Raw genomic sequence first — 17548 nt, 5'->3', positions numbered from 1 at the left:
GTGCACATAGAAATTCTCAAGGGTAGACCATATGTTGGGACACAGATCTCAATAAATTTAAGAAGAATGAAATCATATCAAGCATCTTTTCCAATCACACCTGTATGAAACTAGAAATCGACTACAAGAAGAAAGCTGGAAAAACCACAAATATGCGGTATCAAAATCTGTGTGATGCAGTAAAAGCAGTTCTAAGAGGGAAGTTTATAGCAACACAGTCCTACCTCAAGAAATAAGAAAAATCTCAAAAAAGCATCTAAACTTACACCTAAATGAACTAGAAAAAGAAAAACAAACAAAGCCCGAAGTCAGTAGAAGGAAGGAAATAATAACAACCATAATGGAAATAAATGAAATAGAGACTAAAAAGACAATAGTATGAAACTAAGACATGGTTCTTAGAAAAGATAAACAAAATTAACAAACTTTTAGCTAGACTCACCAAGATAAAGAGAGAGAAGGCTCAAATAAATAAAATCAGAAACAAAAAAGAAGTTACAACAGATATCACAGAAATACAAAGGATTTTAAGAGAGTACTCTGAACTGCTATACACCAGCAAATTGGACAACCTACAAGAAATGGATAAAATCTTAGAATCACACAACTTTCCAAGGCTGATTCATGAAGAAACAGAAAATCTGAATAAACTGATCACTAGTAAGGAGACTGAAACAGTAATAAAAAATATCACAAAAAACAGAAGTCCAGGACCAGACAAATTCAGTGGTGAATTCTACCATTCAAAGAAGAATCTCAAACTCTTCCAAAAAATCGAAGACAAGGGAATGCTTCCTAACACACTTTATGAGGCCAGCACTACCCTGATACCAAAACCAGACAAGAACAACACAAAAAAAGAAAATTATAGGCCAATGTCTCTGATGAACATAGATGCAAAAATTCTCAACAAAATATTAGCAAACCAAATACAACAATACATTAAAAGGATCATACACCATGATCAAGTGGGATTTATTCTAAGGATGCAAGGGTGAGTCAACATTCGCAAATCAATCAATATGATACATCACATAAACAAAAAAAGGATACAAATCATATGAGCATCTCAATAGAGGCAGAAAAAGCATTTGACAAGATTCAACATCCATTTATGATAAAACTCTGAATAAAATGAATAATGGCCATAAATGACATATATGTCAAACCCAGCTAACATCATACTGAACAGTGAGAAACAAAGCTTTTTCTCTTAGATTAGGAACAAGAAAAGGATGCCACTCTCACCACTCTTACTTAACATAGTAGTGCAAGAATTAACATTGTTAAAATGTCCATAATTACCTAAAGCAATCTACAGATTCAATGCAATCCCTATCAAAATCCCAACATTTTTCACAGAAATAGAATTTTAAAGTCCTAAAATTTGTATGGAACCACAGAAGGGCTTGAATAGCCAAAGCAATTCTGAGAAAAAAGAACAAAGCTGGAGGTGTCACACTCCCTAATTTCAAATTATACTACAAAGCTACAGTAATCAAAACATATATAAAGAAGTCAAACAGGGACTTCCCTGTGGCACAGTGGTTAAGAATCCACCTGCCAATGAAGGGGACACAAGTTTGATCCCTGGTCTGGGAAGATCCCACATGCCGCGGAGCAACTAAGCCCATGTGCCACAACTACGGAAGCCCGCGCGCCCAGAGCCCATGCTCCGCAACAAGAGAAGCCACCACAATGAGAAGCCCACACACCGCAACGAGTAGCCCCCACTCACCTCAACTAGAGAAAGCCTGCGTGCAGCAACGAAGACCCAACGCAGCCAAAAATAAATTAATTAATTTAAAAAAAAATTCACACAACTCAACAACAAAAATTTTCTAAATGGACAGAGAGCTAAGTAGAAATTCCAGAAATGACATACATATGGCCAACAGGCACATGAAAAGATGTTCAACATTACTAATTATTAGGGAAATGTAAAGCAAAACCACAATAAGATATCACCTCATGCCTGTTAGAATAACTATTATAAAAAAGACAGGCAACAACAAGTACTGGTGAGGGTGCAGAGGAAAGGAACCCTCATATGCTGTTGGTGGGAATGTAAATAAAAAGTATGGAGATTCCTCAAAAATTAATAATAGAACTACCATATGATCCAACTATTCCGCTTCTGGGTATTTATCCAAAGGTTATGAAAACACTAATTCAAAAAGATATATGCACCCCTATGTTCATTGCAACATTATTTACAATAGCCAAGATATGGAAACAATCTAAGTGCACATTAACAGATGAATGGATAAGATGTCTCACACACACACACACACACACACACACACACACACACACAGTGGAATACTACTCAGCCATAAAAAATATGAAATCTTGACATTTGCAAAAATATGAATGGACCTTGAGGGTATTATGCTAAGTGAAATAAGTCAGATGGAGAAAGATAAATACAGTATGATTTCACTCATATATGCAATATAAAAAATACAAAATAAATGAACAAACAGAACAAAACAAAAATAAACACAGATAACAGAGAGCCAACAGATTAGTGGTTATCAGAGGGGAAGGAGGGATGGGGCAGGGAAGAACGGGTAAGGAGAATCAACTGTATGGTGATGAATGGAAACAAGATTTTTGGTGGTGAGAACACTATGGTATACACAGAAGTCGAATTATAATGTTGTACACATGAAACTTATATAGTTATAAACCAATGTTACATCAATTTAAAAAATGTGCAAAGACTCTAACAGACATTTGTCCAAAGAAGATACACAAATAACCAACAGGCACATGGAAAGCTTCTCAATATCATTAACCTTCAAGGAAATGCAAAGCAAAACCACAATAAGATACCACATCACCCCCACTAGGAGGGCTATAATCAAAAAGATAGTAACAAGTGTTGGCAAGAAGGTATTCAAACTGAAACCCTCACACACTGCTAGTGAGAATGTAAAATGGTGCAGTCACTTTGCATAATGTTTGGTAATTCCTCAAAATGGTAAACGTAGAATTACCATAAGATTTAGCAGTTCCACTCCTAGGTATCTAGCTAAGAGATATGTAAACATGTATCTACACAAAAACTTGTACATGAATGTTCATAGCAGCACTATTCATAATAACCCCAAAGTGAAAACAATCCAAATGTCCATCAGCTGATAAACGTATAATTGTGGTATACACACTGGAAAATTATTTGTCAATAAAAAGAATGAAGTATTGATACATGCTACAACATGGATGAACCTTGAAAACATTACGCTAAAGAATCCAGAAACAAAAAAAATCACATACTGTATGATTCTATTTATATGATATATCCAGAATAGGTAAGTCCCTAAATACAGAAAGTAAATTAGTGGTTGCCTGGGACTGGAGGTAGGGGCAGGGGAAATGGAAAGTAATGGCTAATGGGTATGGAGTTTCTTTTGGTGTGATAAAAATGTTCTAATCAATTGTGGTAATGATTGTGTATTTCTGTGAATATACAAAAAAATTTATTGTACATTTTAAATGGGTGAATTTTATGGTGTGTGAATTATGTAAAAGTAAAACTGTTTTTTAAAAAGGTAAAAAAACAAAAAAAAAAGAATAAATCTTCTCTCAAGAAAACGTCAGGCTCCTGAGATTTTACTGGCAAGTTCTATCAAATAGCTAAGGAACAGAAATAGTAGGACTTCCCTGATGGCACAGTGATTAAGAATCCACCTGCCAATGCAGGGGACACAGGTTCGAGCCTGGTCCGGGAAGATCCCGCATGCCACAGAGCAACTAAGCCCGTGTGCCGCAACTACTGAGTCCGCAAGCCACAACCACTGAAGCTCGCATGCCTAGAGCCCGTGCTCCGCAATAAGAGAAGCCACTGCAATGAGAAGCCTGCACACCACAACGAAGAGTAGCCCTGCTCGCCACAACCAGAGAAAGCAACGAAGACCCAATGCAGCCAATTAATTAATTAATTAATTTTTAAAAGAAAGGAATAGAAATAGTAATCTTTCCATAAACTCTTCCAGAGAATAGAAGAGGGAACACTGCCCAATTTATGAGGGTAACACAAATTTCATAGTGAAAATAGTCAAGAAAGGAGTGTGAAAGGCTGAACTTTCTCAAGAGCAGAAATTCTTTTCAAAAATTAGCAAATCAAATCTAGCAATAATTATATCATGAGCAAATTGTGAAGGAATGCAAGGTGAGAAAACTAATTGATTTACCAGATTAACCAGCTGAGGAACAATTGATAGGAACAATCTCATGATTATTATGGTAGCTGGAGAATTGACATCCATCCCCCTCACCACCAACCCCCGACACGTCTGGCCAAAGGGGGCTCTCTTTGAGAAACACGTGCAATGTCTTTCAGAAGAGTGTCCTGTGGTGTTAAAGGCAAGATGACCTGGAGAGGTGGCAGGCAGGATAGTTTACTGAAATATTTGTGTTTTGTCATTGCTTCTTCAGAGGAATGAAAAAAAGACACCAACTATTTTGTTGCCTTGTTCTTTTGTTTTTCCCCTCTCGCTCCAAGGGGGTGGGGGGTTCTTTGTGCTCCCCTGCTTTAGTGGAATTCTGTGTTACAGGGATGAAAGCAAAAGGTTATCAAAGTATGAGGTCCTTGAGGAGATGAGGCTGCAGAAGTAAGAGAAATTGTCCTTGTTAGGGGAAATGGAAGCAGCAAGAAGAACAGGAAGAGTCCCATAATTGGGAAGGATGCTGTTGTGTCTTACAAGTCAAGGACCACACCCACACCCTCGCAGTGCCCAGGCAGGTGTTGGGGGGGAGGGGGGAGATAAGACCTAGGAAGGCAAAGGCTGCCGGGCATACCAGGGAGGCTGGGCCCAGGCATCAAAGCTCCCAGGAGCAGCAAAGATGCCAAAGAAGAAAGTGAGCCTATGGGCAGCAGAGCTCTGCCCTCAGTTTCCAAGATCGGGTAAACTTCCCTGGTTCTCCTGCGACCCGACAGCATCCCCCAGCCCTGTATTGAGTTGGATTGGTTTTCTGCCAGCTCTCAGGGTGGGGGTGGGTGAACGGGGAGAGGGGCTTGAAAACAAAGTTAACTTGATTTAAAGAAAAGACAGTCCTGCTTTCACCAGCAAAGCCCTCTGGGGTCCCTAGGAAAAACAAAATGGAATCTAGGTGATAAAATAAGGTCTCACCTCCTCTCCTGTGTCCTCTCCTCTAGTTTCACTTGCTCATAGGGTACTGCACACAGAGGCCCACACCACGCACCTCAGACCAGAGCTCCTAGTGCGAAACGGCTGCACGGGACACTGCAGCCCGTGGATCGTGCGCAGAAGCGCTGCATACGATATTCAATTAAAGATGGCGGCGGTGAGCTGTGTGCAGAGACGCTGCACCCGGCACTGCGATCTCCGCCCCCTCCCCCTCCACTCTAGATCCCTAAACGGCAGCCCCACCCCTGGCCTGTCAGGAGAGCAAGTGAGTTGGCACCTCTCCATTCTCTGATAAAAGAAGAAAGCTTTCCTTTGCTTCTGAATCCAACTCCGTCTCGTTCTATTTGCTGGAACAACGCCGGGCGGGGACACCTACTCTGAAGAATAAGTAACAACGTGACGGTTCCTCACACCCAGTTTGTACTACGCATGCGCGGGGTGCTTACGTAGGACTCGGGAGACAGAGATACACTGATTACAGATTAGGGAAGCAGGCAGCAAAGCTCTACCTGTCCTCCAGGTCTGGCCACTGCTTGAAGTTTCCCTGGGGGTCACTGCCGGCTTCTCCCTTCTGAGCGTCCACAACCGCCTCCTGCCTCGCCCTCGGGGAGTCCTTCAGGTCCTTGCACAGGTGGAGGGTGCCTCGGGCCATGCTGTCCAGGAAGCTGAGGATCTGGAGGCAGCTCTGTATCTTGGGTGGGAGTGGGCTGGCAGAGGAAAAAGCCGCACTCATCAAATCGGCAAATGGCCTGGCCTTTGTGTCCTCCCAGGAGTGCGGAGGAGCGCCCTCTTCCTCCAGGGCCCCGAAACAGCCCAGCAAGCAGAGGTCCTCTGCCAGCTTCTCAAACAGCCCGGTCCTCCTAAAGAAGTCACCGTTGACGGGGTCCAGGTACAGTGCTGCAGACACAGCACAGAGGGTGTGCAGGACCAGGTCCAGGGTCTGGCTGGGGGACACTGCCCCCCAGGTCTGCAGTGGGGGCTCCCGGAGAGACCCCTCCAGGTCAGAGAGCAGGGACAGCAGCCCATTGAACCCACTGGAGACTCTGAAAGCAGCACGGCCTTTGGGGGTCTCCAGGATCCGGAGCAAAGACTGAAACCAATGAGATACAAGTGAGTGAAATGGAGGAGGCAGATCTTTAACGCTGAGCTCCCCACCCATCCCTGCCAAAGCGTTCCGGGTGCTCTTCTGCGCTCCACTCCGTAGGAACAGCGAGCTACCGATGCGCGCCTTTGAAACACTGGGAGGTCAGTACCATTCCTCTTACTTTTCGTTTTGGGTTGTGCCTCAGTGTTTTCATTCAAATGGCTGCTCTTAAAGGCTATGCTGCTTTATAGGGTTGACTTACAGTCCTGTATCTTGACTTAAATGCATCTCCCTCCACAAAGCTTTCCCTGACCCTTAGCTTGTTCTCATCCCAGGCTGAGTGCTCACACCTCTAAATCCCCAGTCAAAACTCTCACCACACTGTGTTGAAGCTACTTGAAAATTGTCTCAGCCTTCCGCTGCATTGAAGCCCCATGAAATCAGGCTTGCTCACTGCTGTGGAACATAGCACCTACTTAATAAATATTTGCTAAACTTATGGAATGAACCATTTCCTGTATTGCAAAAGGAGACTCAGTGAAATCTATATAAAGCAACTTATTACTATTTACCTCCCTCTCTGTGCAAGCACAGATACTTCTAATAAATGAAAGATAGTCAAACAAATCTACTTAAAACCTGGTGTGAAAATATGAGGAGATTAAGGTGGAGAAGAGAAATCCTAATGGAAGGAAACATGTAGATATAGCATATAATATAGACCGTGTGTGGAGTTTAGGCTATTACAACACACATATGCAATCTACCTTCTACAGATTGCTGAGATTTTTACTGGACAGCCAAACTTTTAATTCCTTCTAAAATCAAATATTTACTAAGCACTTCCAATGTACTATTCATTGAGCCCTGTGCATGATATACAGTAGGTATTCAATAAATGTTTCGGAAGGAAAGAAGGACTACATTTAAGAAGTTATCATTCTGTGCTAAAGTTTCACACCTAAAAGTGAGGAATGCATGGATGATCTTAGATAAATATCAAAAGCCTCTAACTTTTGGTATTTAGTTATTTACTATTCATGAAAATAGCATGAGACTGCATCGAAGACCCAGGCTTCTTAGGCATGTTTCCCAGAGAATGGCCAGTCCCTGTAGTTTTGCTCTGGAGGAAGATTTGAATTGTTTTGTCCTTTCAAATGTTTAGTGTTCAGTGACACAAGAAAGAGGATTGTCCGGGCAGGCACAACTTAAAGTCAATTTCAGGATGCTTGAAACAAGTTTCAAAACATAAAAAGAAATTCCCAATTTGAGAGAGAGGGGGTGATGCTGTGTCTTAAATGCATGGTTTAGGGTGACAGTCTATAGCATAATGCATGAAAGTCCATTGACAAAGAGAAAACTGGTGGGTCAGAAAAAAGGAGGGAAGGGATTAGATTTTTAAATTCTCATATAGATAAAGTCAAATAGAAATTCAGTAAAGTTACAGGTAGCTATGAAATATGAAGTCATGCACTTTGCGGGACAAAGGTAATTTTCTACCTCTAGCTCTAAAATGCTGGTAACCCTAACCTAACACTAGAGTTTATCTGAAACAGTATAATGTGTACCCCTAACACCCAAATTCTGTTATCTAATATTATATTCTGCTACACGAAGCCTGAGCTGCTTGGCAGGCAGTCAACCCAAGCTTGGGGTAAGAAAGCACAAAATGAGCCAGGACTAAGTAAATGCATACAGGCAAGGCTCTTTCAAAGACGGAGAGAAATGATGACCAAGGCGCTGCTTAACGTGCTCCCACGGCCCCATCCATGACATTTCAAGAAATTAAAAACAAAGATTGTAGAAACTAGGAGAATCTGTAAAAGGCCAAAGGCCACGATTATGTTCAAAGTGGACAAATTATATAGAGTGATGTAGAAAGATTCATCCTTACCAGTGTGGGTCAGTTGATCTTTTCCCAGTTATAGGAGAAAACAATGCATGACTTATGGTGGTTAATAGATCAAAGACTACCCACCACAGCTCAGGGGGTGACTGTGGGGAAATTGAATTGTCATTTTGTTCTTTAAAAGAAACAGCATCAGGGCCGTGCACTAACGGGGGATCAAATGAGAGTGGTGGGATAGACTTCAGGGAAATGGGCTTTCCAGACTGCCTGAAAGCTAGAAGCAAAAGTGAAAACATTAAGGACCAGGCAGTGACAACTGCTTTCTCCTCCTGGGTGAGGATATGACTCAACTACTTCTGAATTTGGCTCAAAACCCAGAAAAGTTTGATATTTGTAGACAGGTCCTTAAAGAGAAGATTGTATATAGACTGTTAGAGCAGATTCTTCAGAATAGTGACATTTGGTGAATGTAAAACCTTACGGTTTAGCAACACAGAGCTTTCTAGACTAGGCACGGCCTTTCTCTTTATAGACTGCATCACCACAGCTGCCTTCCCCAAACCCCACCCCCAACCCCAGGACACTGGGGCCAGTCCTCTGTGCCTGCCTTGTGTGAGCAACTCACTCCGCACAGAATATTGTTTCTTTGGTCAAGTTGGAAATGAACTCTAACCTTGAAGTGCGTGTGGTGGTGGTAGTTTCTTCCTGCCAACTGATAATCCACACAAAAGGCTGAACATTAATGTGTGGTACAGCGTGCATTGCATTGTGTGTCTCGACCTGTCTCAATGTGACTCGTGCCGTGGAAAATAAATACATCACCGAGACATCAGGAAGTCTTAAGCTGTGAAACTGTAGACTGTCTAGATTTATGTGAGTGTTTTCAGTGGCTCCTAAAACTACGATGAGGTTGTCCAAGGCAAATGGAATGAATGGAGCTCTTCTGTTTATCACATGACGTGTGACAAAACAAACACCCAAAAGAGAGAATAATTAAAAAATAAAACTAATCAGATTAGAGCAATTGTCTAAGTGCTGGATGACCACTAAAACCCCCCTCTTTCCTTAAGAAACAATCTTCCAGTTGTCCAAGTTGACACCAGACGTTGCTCAGAAGGTCTCCATCATTCAAGGAATGTTGAGAGCAGATATTTTAAAAAGAAAGCAAACCAGTAATAGTGTCTGTGTCTCTCAGAGGGCCTATCCTCTGTAATTCCTAGACGGTTCTTTTCTCCTCCTGTTGGGAGGGGTGGAGAAAAAAGCAATGGCTGACCTTAATTGTTGCTTTGTTTGATTTATTAAATTCAAAGTCATTATCTAAAATGGGGGTAATCTCATTAGAACTTAGACTGCTCTATTATTTCTTGGGATGGGGTTAATTTCATATTTGCAGAGTCATAAAGTAAAGAGCCCCAAATCCAATTACAAAGGCTTAATTTCATAGCAACTAAAGAGAAACATTTCTATCATAAAGGAAAATAAATACTGCACTACTTCGGGAAACGATTTGTCAGGAACTGGGGACCTGGGAGGAGGGTCTCCATTACTGTCATTCAACTTTGCATGTTAATGCATCACCTAGGCTTGAGAGTCTACGGAAGGGAGTAAATTTAATCAGCTGAAGTCAAAGTAATCAGGCTAGGGTTGACACATTTCAAGAAAGGTCAGCGTTAAGCACATTTTCTCCTCCTTAACTCAGTTACCATGTCATCCTCTCTGAGTTAGTATTCCTCAAGCTTGAATCTATAAAATGGATGTCTGCTGCAAAGCGCTAACTACGTTAGGACTAACAGGATTTATTTCACATTCTATTATTTGTTATTCCTCATAATTTTCCATGTGTCATGCTGGAGGACCGGTGAGGTAATGCGATTAAGCTCAGAGTTGAACAGCTAAATGTATATTAGCAAATCAATCTGAATTTGTGCATAACCCAATCACAGTCCCACTGGCCATGGAGAGGAAATTCATTTGCTTACATTATTCTTTAACTCGGTTATCATTTGCCAGAATTAGGTGGTGAAGTCACATGTGCCTCTGTATTGGTATGGAAGCACCACTGGATTTTGGGAGCAACTGCCTTAAGTCACATGTTTCTGGAGGATTTTTCTCCTCCAGAGCAGCTGGCTGATTCTCAGGGAAGGGAAATCAGGGTGGCACCATGATGTGAATACACTTCAGAGATGACAAACCTTTATTGGGTGGTGAGGCAGGGAGTCCTGCCTTTGAAGTCCCCTCCCTCCACCACTTTCACCTCATCCTACATCTGACCCACTTTGCAGGCACAGCGCTTTGGGCAGAGTCCACTGTCAACTGCCAAAAAAAGGAAATCTAGCCAGAAAGAACTAATTTTACATCTTTGTTTCCCAAGGGGTTCCCAAAGTGATGTAGAGCAAAGGCAGATCCCACATCAGATTCCAGCAAACGTTGGCTAGTTGCTCACACGACTCAGTGGTGGGCAAGGCTGGAACAGGCTCTGGGGCCCAATCCTTCCCCACCACCCACGGGAGCTACAACGTGTTATCACCCTAGTCCTGGAAGAACAATGGCGGCTCTGGGCACCCTCCCAACTGCCCAGCAGTGACTTGGTACCCAGGGAGAAGACAGCACATTGAATGCGGGGTATGGCTCTGTTAAATAAGCTTACACAGTGTTCATCCCTGATGTGCTCTGCTGATAGTGTGATTCTGAAATGATATTGAATCTTGTAAAACACCATAATGGCTTTACATTGCTAATTCTAGAAATTCAGTCCTATTACCCAAGGACTGTCACTCCAATAAGGTGCTTCTGGGCTATAGAATAAGCAAGATGAACTTTTCAAGAGCAAAGCAGAGAGCTTTTCTATAATGGACACAAAAACACTTGTGCTCTCCAAAACTTTTCTCTCCATGAATCTGTTTGACTTTCAATATGAGAATGTCAGAAATAGATAGGGCTTCCAATTATTCACCCAATAGAAAACCAAAGTCCTAACTGCCTTGCTCTCTGCCTTCCCTGTTCATTATTAGAATAAGGCTCTTGTGAATTAAGCTGAACACAGACATATGAGAAAAAATGCAACAAACAGCAAAATGAAGAGGAAAAATCACCAGATTTTAAATCACTAGTCTTAGATCCAAACTCAACTTCACCATTCAGTATTAGAATCTCTCGGGGCCTATCTCTGCCCAATATTAAGATAGGACCACATGAAGCTAAGGTGCACTCCAGCTGTAAACTGTCATTAATTCTTGATATCTCTCTCCCTTACTCTCCCGTTTACATGCTCCCCTCAATCCTGTTACTTCACATAATCATGGGACTCCAGTGTCTTTCAAAAGACCTTTAACTTTCCTTTTTTGTTTCTTCACCTTCACTGATTCTTTGACCCTGTGATTAAATCGCTGTTTTGGTTCTTGTCATCTGCGAAATACATGATAACTATGGTCATAATGCCACTTCTGGATGGGATTCTCATGACACATTGGCCATGCTGAACTCCACAGGATTAGGTCATGAGAAGACATGAATACAGTTGCATCAGTGCCTGACATTGGCTCTGCTGAGAAATAAAGTAGGTAAAATAAACTGAATGCCATTCTCTAACTGGTAAAATGGTTTTGTACAGAGATAGTCATAGCTAAATAAGGTTGAGGGTTTAATTTTGGAAATCAGAGCAACTTCGTATTGTATAAAATTCACCAGTGATCCAGAGTGGCATGATAATGAAACATGAGTGTGTATTGCATAGGGGGTTCTTTTGCACATAGACATGACAGGTCCCCAAGTCAGTTCCTTGGGAGATATTTGCATTTACATCTGCTCTTCTCTTAAACAGCATAAACAAAAGAAAGGGGATTTTTTTTTTCTTTTAAGGCATAAGCCCGCAAAGACAAAAGAAATGGAAAAGCAGGAACAGCAACAAAATTGTGAGAGCTGTAAGGCTGATGTTTATTATCATCTTTAACTGTTTTAAGATAACTTGATGATTATTAACAATATTACAAAAACAAAAATATATGCTTCTCTTTGTCGTCCAAAGGTGACAGCCTAGTTTTACTTCTCCCTTTGTAACCACTGTTCCTGTGCCTTTGACTGCCTTTTGCTTCCTCTTCCCAGTTCAGGTGTTCCCTCCTCTGTGAGCCTTCCTCAAACACGTAAGGCAGCATTGGTCTCTCCTACTTCTCTGTTCCCATGGCAGCCTGCCTTCAACCTCTGGGGCATTACCGTGCTGCATCACCATGACTGCTTACTTACTATTAGCCCTAGTCTACGAGCTACCAGTTGGCAAGGGCTGAATCTCATACGACAGTGTGTCCTGAGCACTCTGCATCAGACCTGGTAACTGGTAGATGCTCACTAAATGCTGGGCAAGTAAACAAGGCTGCTGTTTGGCCACCACCAATTTGGGCTCCACTTCCATAGTTTACAGTGTGGCTGGGAAGTAGCTGCCCAGCTAGGGACTACATTTCCTGGCATGTCTTGCATCCAGATGAGTCCTGCCCAGATAAACTCGGACAGAAGTTAGCACGCACCAGTTTTAGGCCTGAAAAAGAACGTGTGCCATTTTCTCTGCTCTCCCTTCCTTTGTCTGATGGCTGGATTAGATGCCCAGGTGACTGCTGTCCCTGAATGACACTCCTCCCAATCACTGATTGGACAGTACGTAAGAAAGAAACCTCTAATGTGCCAGGCTATTGAGGATGGGGGATTGATTTGCCACAGCAGCCAGTAGTACTCTACCTGTGTGATGCAGTGACCAACTAAATGAATGAATGCGTGGGCAAATGCCGATCACCTGCTGCATGTCCATGGGAAACCCATCACAAAGGAGGACTTGACATCACCTTCAGGAGATCCAGTTTCAGCTGCAGTTCCCCTTGAGTGGACGAGCACAAAGCGCCCACGATGATGCTCATGTACTCCTCGGCGTTGATGACTGAGAGCTGCTCCAAGATGCTGAGTGAGGCTCCCCGGTAGCACTCATCGTCCAGGAAGATCTTGATGAAGGGCACCATGCCGTGGTCTTTCAGGACAACTGGGGACCAGACAGAGAGTATGGGGCTAGAGCGATGGGGGCCTTGGCACCTTAGCTTCAATTACAAGGAAAGCTTTTCCTCACAATTTCCAAGTTTGTTTGACTACATGTGTATGTGTTTTTTCCACGCATTAGAAAATTTTTTTTCAAAATCCATACCTACTGTTAAAATAAGAAGAGGAAGAGAGAAACTATGGAGCTGAGAATTAGAAAGAAAAACCGGTTTCTTCTCCAGTGAGAATTCTGTTTTTGAAAAAAAGTTTCCCCCTTTTCTATTTTTAGAGACGTAAGTAATACAAACTTTAATTGGATGTAGCTCTGGTATTTATTTCCACATAATCCCCTAATCCAGGGCCAATGGCAATTCTCTCTTATCTCTGCCCAAATTCTTATTGAAAGCAAACCAGAATTTAAGAGTATGTTTAACTCGTAGGTAGTTTCTTGTGGCAAGGTAGGCAGCAGGCAGGATTTAAGAAATTTGGCTAACGGTATGTTTTTGTTTAAAAGTAATCCTAAGAATTTCTTCCCCAGGATTGATCTTTGAAGTAATCACATGTAGAATAAGAACTAGGAATTCACTGGATCGTTCAAATGGTATGACATGGACTTGAGCTGGTCAACTCCATAAGGCAGGATTTCCCCAGTTATGGGCCAGGTACCCCTTACATGGAAATCACCTTGGAAGCCTGTTTACAAGTAGATTACTAGGCTCTACCTTGACCTGATAATTAGATCTCTGGGAGGGAGCTTAGGAATATGCACCTCCCTATTAACCAGAACCTCCAGGGAATCTCTTATAGTCTAACATTAGAGATGCTCTACCATAATGAAATAATCATTCACATTCGGTATAGTTGACCTGTGAGGGCCTCAGATAAATATGCACCAAATCACCAAACCCACTGATGTCACTTTGCTGACGCCTCTGCTTCATAGTATAATATACATGCATTTATATTTTAGGCACGTATTTTTTAAGCATGAGAGCCACATGATCTTAGGAAGCTAAAATTTTTTTGAATGGATGAAGGTACTAAATCCATCATGGGCTGAAAGCACATCAAATTATGTCTCTTAAAAATGATGAGCTTTTGGGCTTCCCTGGTGGCGCAGTGGTTGAGAGTCCGCCTGCCGATGCAGGGGACACGGGTTCATGCCCTGGTCCGGTAGGATCCCACATGCCGTGGAGCGGCTGGGCCCATGAGCCATGGCCGCTGAGCCTGCGCGTCCGGAGCCTGTGCTCCGCAACGGGAGAGGCCACAACAGTGAGAGGCCCGCATACCGAAAAAAAAAAAAAAAATGATGAGTTTTCTTTGCCTGTATTTTACAATTTGAATCTTTTTTAAAAAGTATCTATAGTCAGTGCAGCAGTATATTAAAAGATTTTACTTGAGAGAGATGGGGTTTCTGTGGTCTCATAAATTTAAGATAACTCTTTGATTCCCAGCCTTATTTAGCAACTAAACAGTAAAAAGTGTCAACTGATGTGTCTACCAATTTACTGTTGATCCCTGAACATCAACCAGTGAATGGACATCAGCCACAGCGATAGTGTTGGTTATTCCTTGGATATAGCCTTTGAACAATGACATAAATCACCAGGAAATAGTTAATGTTTTCCCAACCAGTGACGAGGTGAATTTGATACCATCCTTACCTGCATTCCGAACTGATCCTTTCAGAAGCGTGACCACAGTTCTCAGCATCACACAAGTCAGTTCTCTTTCTATATCCTGAACTCCAGGATTGGACTCTTTGTTTCCTGCCATATTTAAGAAGCAATGAAGAAACATTTTTAAGTACATGTGATATGGCCCCAACTCTCCAATTCCATGAGTTTCCTATCCTCTTAAAGAAAGATGAGTATCATGCTTCCATTATAAAGGAGTGTGCATCCCAATTTGTAAGATGTGACCCTACAACCCTTACATCAGAGGTTCTCCAACTTGAGTGCATCAAAATCCCCTGGAAGACTTGCTGTAAAATCCAGGGTATGTACATGGGGCATGGTTAGGCAGGGAAATCCCAGGCCCACGCTCCTGAGGCAGGGTGAGGGAGTGCTGCCAAGGAGCCATGGGTGTACAGCCCAGCAGGGCATGCAAAAGTGTGGCCAAGGTTTAGAGGGGCAAGCTGGCCAGCAAGGCCCTGGTGACTGACCTCTGCTCCAGGTGGGAGGCCATTGGGCCCGACAGCACCATGTGAGCAAGGTGGCCGTATCCTAGCTGACCCCGGACGTGTCCCGCACACCCTTCCATCCTGGACTTTCCAGCCTCTCTGAGCCTCCTTTCCCCGTTGCATTGCTGAGGACCTGCCCTTCTGCTGTTTCCCTACCTACACACTCAGACAGTATCTACTGCAGGAGGTATCTGAAAACTAAGAGCTCACCAGGCCTGAGTCAGTCCCATGAGTTGGCTTCTACTTACACCCATCCCTCCCACCTCTTCATGGGGAAGATCAGGCAAGTTACAGAAAATAGGGAGGCTGCCTGTGCTGTGAAGCCATGTAGCCCAGGGGTACCCTCTCTGACTCTCAGGGCACCAGGTGACATGGGCACACTCACTTTCTCTGTTATGTTAATGGGTGGTGGGGCTGGTACACAGACCAGGCCCAGCTAACACTGGCCCCCACCCATTCCCCACTTCCCCTCCTAAAGCTCCTGGAAGGCACCTGACTTCCTCAGGATCTTGGCCTGCTTCCGTAGCTGGGCTAGCAGCAGGCCCAGGAGCCCCGAGTCCCGGAAGATGTCAGTGAAGAGCGGGTCCCCACCGGCGATCCTGAGGACAGTTTTCAAGGCCACGAGGGCGACGAGCGGCTCTGGGCTCTCCTGGATCAGGCGCTGCACCTTCCGCAGGATCTCATGGGGCACGTAATGCAGCTCAAACACCAGGACCTCCAGCAGCTGGAAGAAGTGCATCTGCACCAGGGTCGGCTTCAGGGGCACGATCTCCACGAACTGCGAGATGGGCTGCAGGGTCCACTCCAGCAGGAAGAAGTTGCGGGCGTTCCAGGCCCACATGGTCCTGATGGATGACAGGACTTTGGTGCAGAGGACAGGGTCACTGGCTTTGTGGAAAACATTCTGCAGGACTTGGAAGGCCTGAAGATTCTTCACGGTCACCCCTGAAGATGCAAAAAAGAAATAATCCTGCAAATCATTTCTCCTGCCTATGCCTAGAAATACATGCTTGCATTATCACAAGGAAATACCATTTAAAGTTTCTATTTTCTAGCTCCTGTGGGTACATGTCTATCAGAAGTCCAGAAAAGCCATATGCCCAGAATGTGAATAAGGCTGGAGTTGCATTGTCCAAGACATGCTGGGTAATTAAGCATTTGAAATGTGGCCACTGTGAACTGAGGCGTGCCCTGAGTGTAAAAATACTCATCAGATTTTCAAGATGGAACACTGAGAAGAGAAGGCAAAAAAAAGTCATTAACAATTATTTGTACGATCACATTTTTTGATGGTAATATTTTGGATATATTGGGTTAAATAAAATATATTATTATTAAAAATAATTTAACCTGTTTCTTCTTAATTTTTAAAATTTTGCTGCTAGAACATTTAAAATTACGTAACATGGCTCGCATTATATTCCCATCGGGCAGCACAGAACTGGAGGATTGGTTTCAATGAATTAAAATCAAATGATGTTAAAGATTACTAAGCAAAGTCAGTTTCATTTCTAGGCAAGCTGTTAAATAAAGACACCTTCCAAACCCACTCCCTCCTTTCTCTCCAGCTAGAAGGTTAAGTCTCATTCTCTCTTACCCAGGAGATACTTCCTCAGAGAACTCCCTGCCTCCAGCCCTCTGTGCTTCAGACGCTCGCTCGAGATGTTTCTGAAACTCCTCTCTAATCCAGCCACTCCCCTGTGTGTCTGCTGCAGTCACATCCAGTGGCTTTTCCTAAACTGGTCTCACAGCTTTGCAGCCTCCACCCTCTGGTCTGCGCAGGTCTCTCTGCCCATCTCCCCAGACTCACCCAGATGTTTCTGGTCACCATTTCTCTCCCCAGGCTGTACCTTCTGTCTTTATATTTCTTCCCCCTCTTTTCTACCTGGATGACCCATCCTTTGCCTTGAAACTTGTCTTGAATGGGACCCTCTGTGCAGGGTTTCCTGACTGACCCAGGCAGAGCTCATTCTCTGCACTGGTGTCGCCACTGTGCCTGTTTATCAGCCAGTTATTGAGTAGATTATGTCTCAAGTTTTGTGTGATGGTCTCTATAGAGAATTTTTAAGGAGCAGACACCTGGCCTCTTCACGGTGGTACCCAGCATGGGGCGGAGTGGCTGCTGGACAGAAATTATCAGTACATGTTGATTGAGTTCATCAATCAATCAGTCAGTATCTTGTAGCGCTAAGGAGGCACTGACTCTGAGCCTGGATGGCTGTTTCAGGGCCATCAGTCCCTGTTAGATAAGCAGATGTTACCAA

At 43.2% G+C, this 17548-nt stretch overlaps 1 protein-coding gene across 5 annotated transcripts in view; it reads right to left on the bottom strand.

Moving 5' to 3' along the window:
• Nucleotides 1-17548, bottom strand: part of WDFY4 (WDFY family member 4) — a 278500-nt gene that overhangs the window by 224117 nt on the left and 36835 nt on the right. For all 5 annotated transcript variants that reach the window (XM_089897807.1, XM_089897809.1, XM_089897805.1 and 2 more), the window contains exons 9-12: nucleotides 15777-16229; nucleotides 14767-14871; nucleotides 12919-13109; nucleotides 5666-6246 (exon numbers count right to left, since the gene is read on the bottom strand). In XM_089897807.1, the coding sequence (XP_089753933.1) occupies nucleotides 5666-6246; nucleotides 12919-13109; nucleotides 14767-14871; nucleotides 15777-16229 (1330 nt within the window). The remainder of the gene's footprint in view (nucleotides 1-5665; nucleotides 6247-12918; nucleotides 13110-14766; nucleotides 14872-15776; nucleotides 16230-17548) is intronic.

The sequence above is a fragment of the Delphinapterus leucas genome, chromosome 16, assembly GCF_059928025.1.
Source record: "Delphinapterus leucas isolate spDelLeu-1000000601 "Yukka" chromosome 16, BTC_Dleu_Yukka2, whole genome shotgun sequence".
Taxonomy (NCBI): Eukaryota; Metazoa; Chordata; class Mammalia; order Artiodactyla; family Monodontidae; genus Delphinapterus; species Delphinapterus leucas.
Note: the sequence above shows the minus strand (reverse complement) of the source record. Positions and strands in the feature narration are given on the sequence as shown.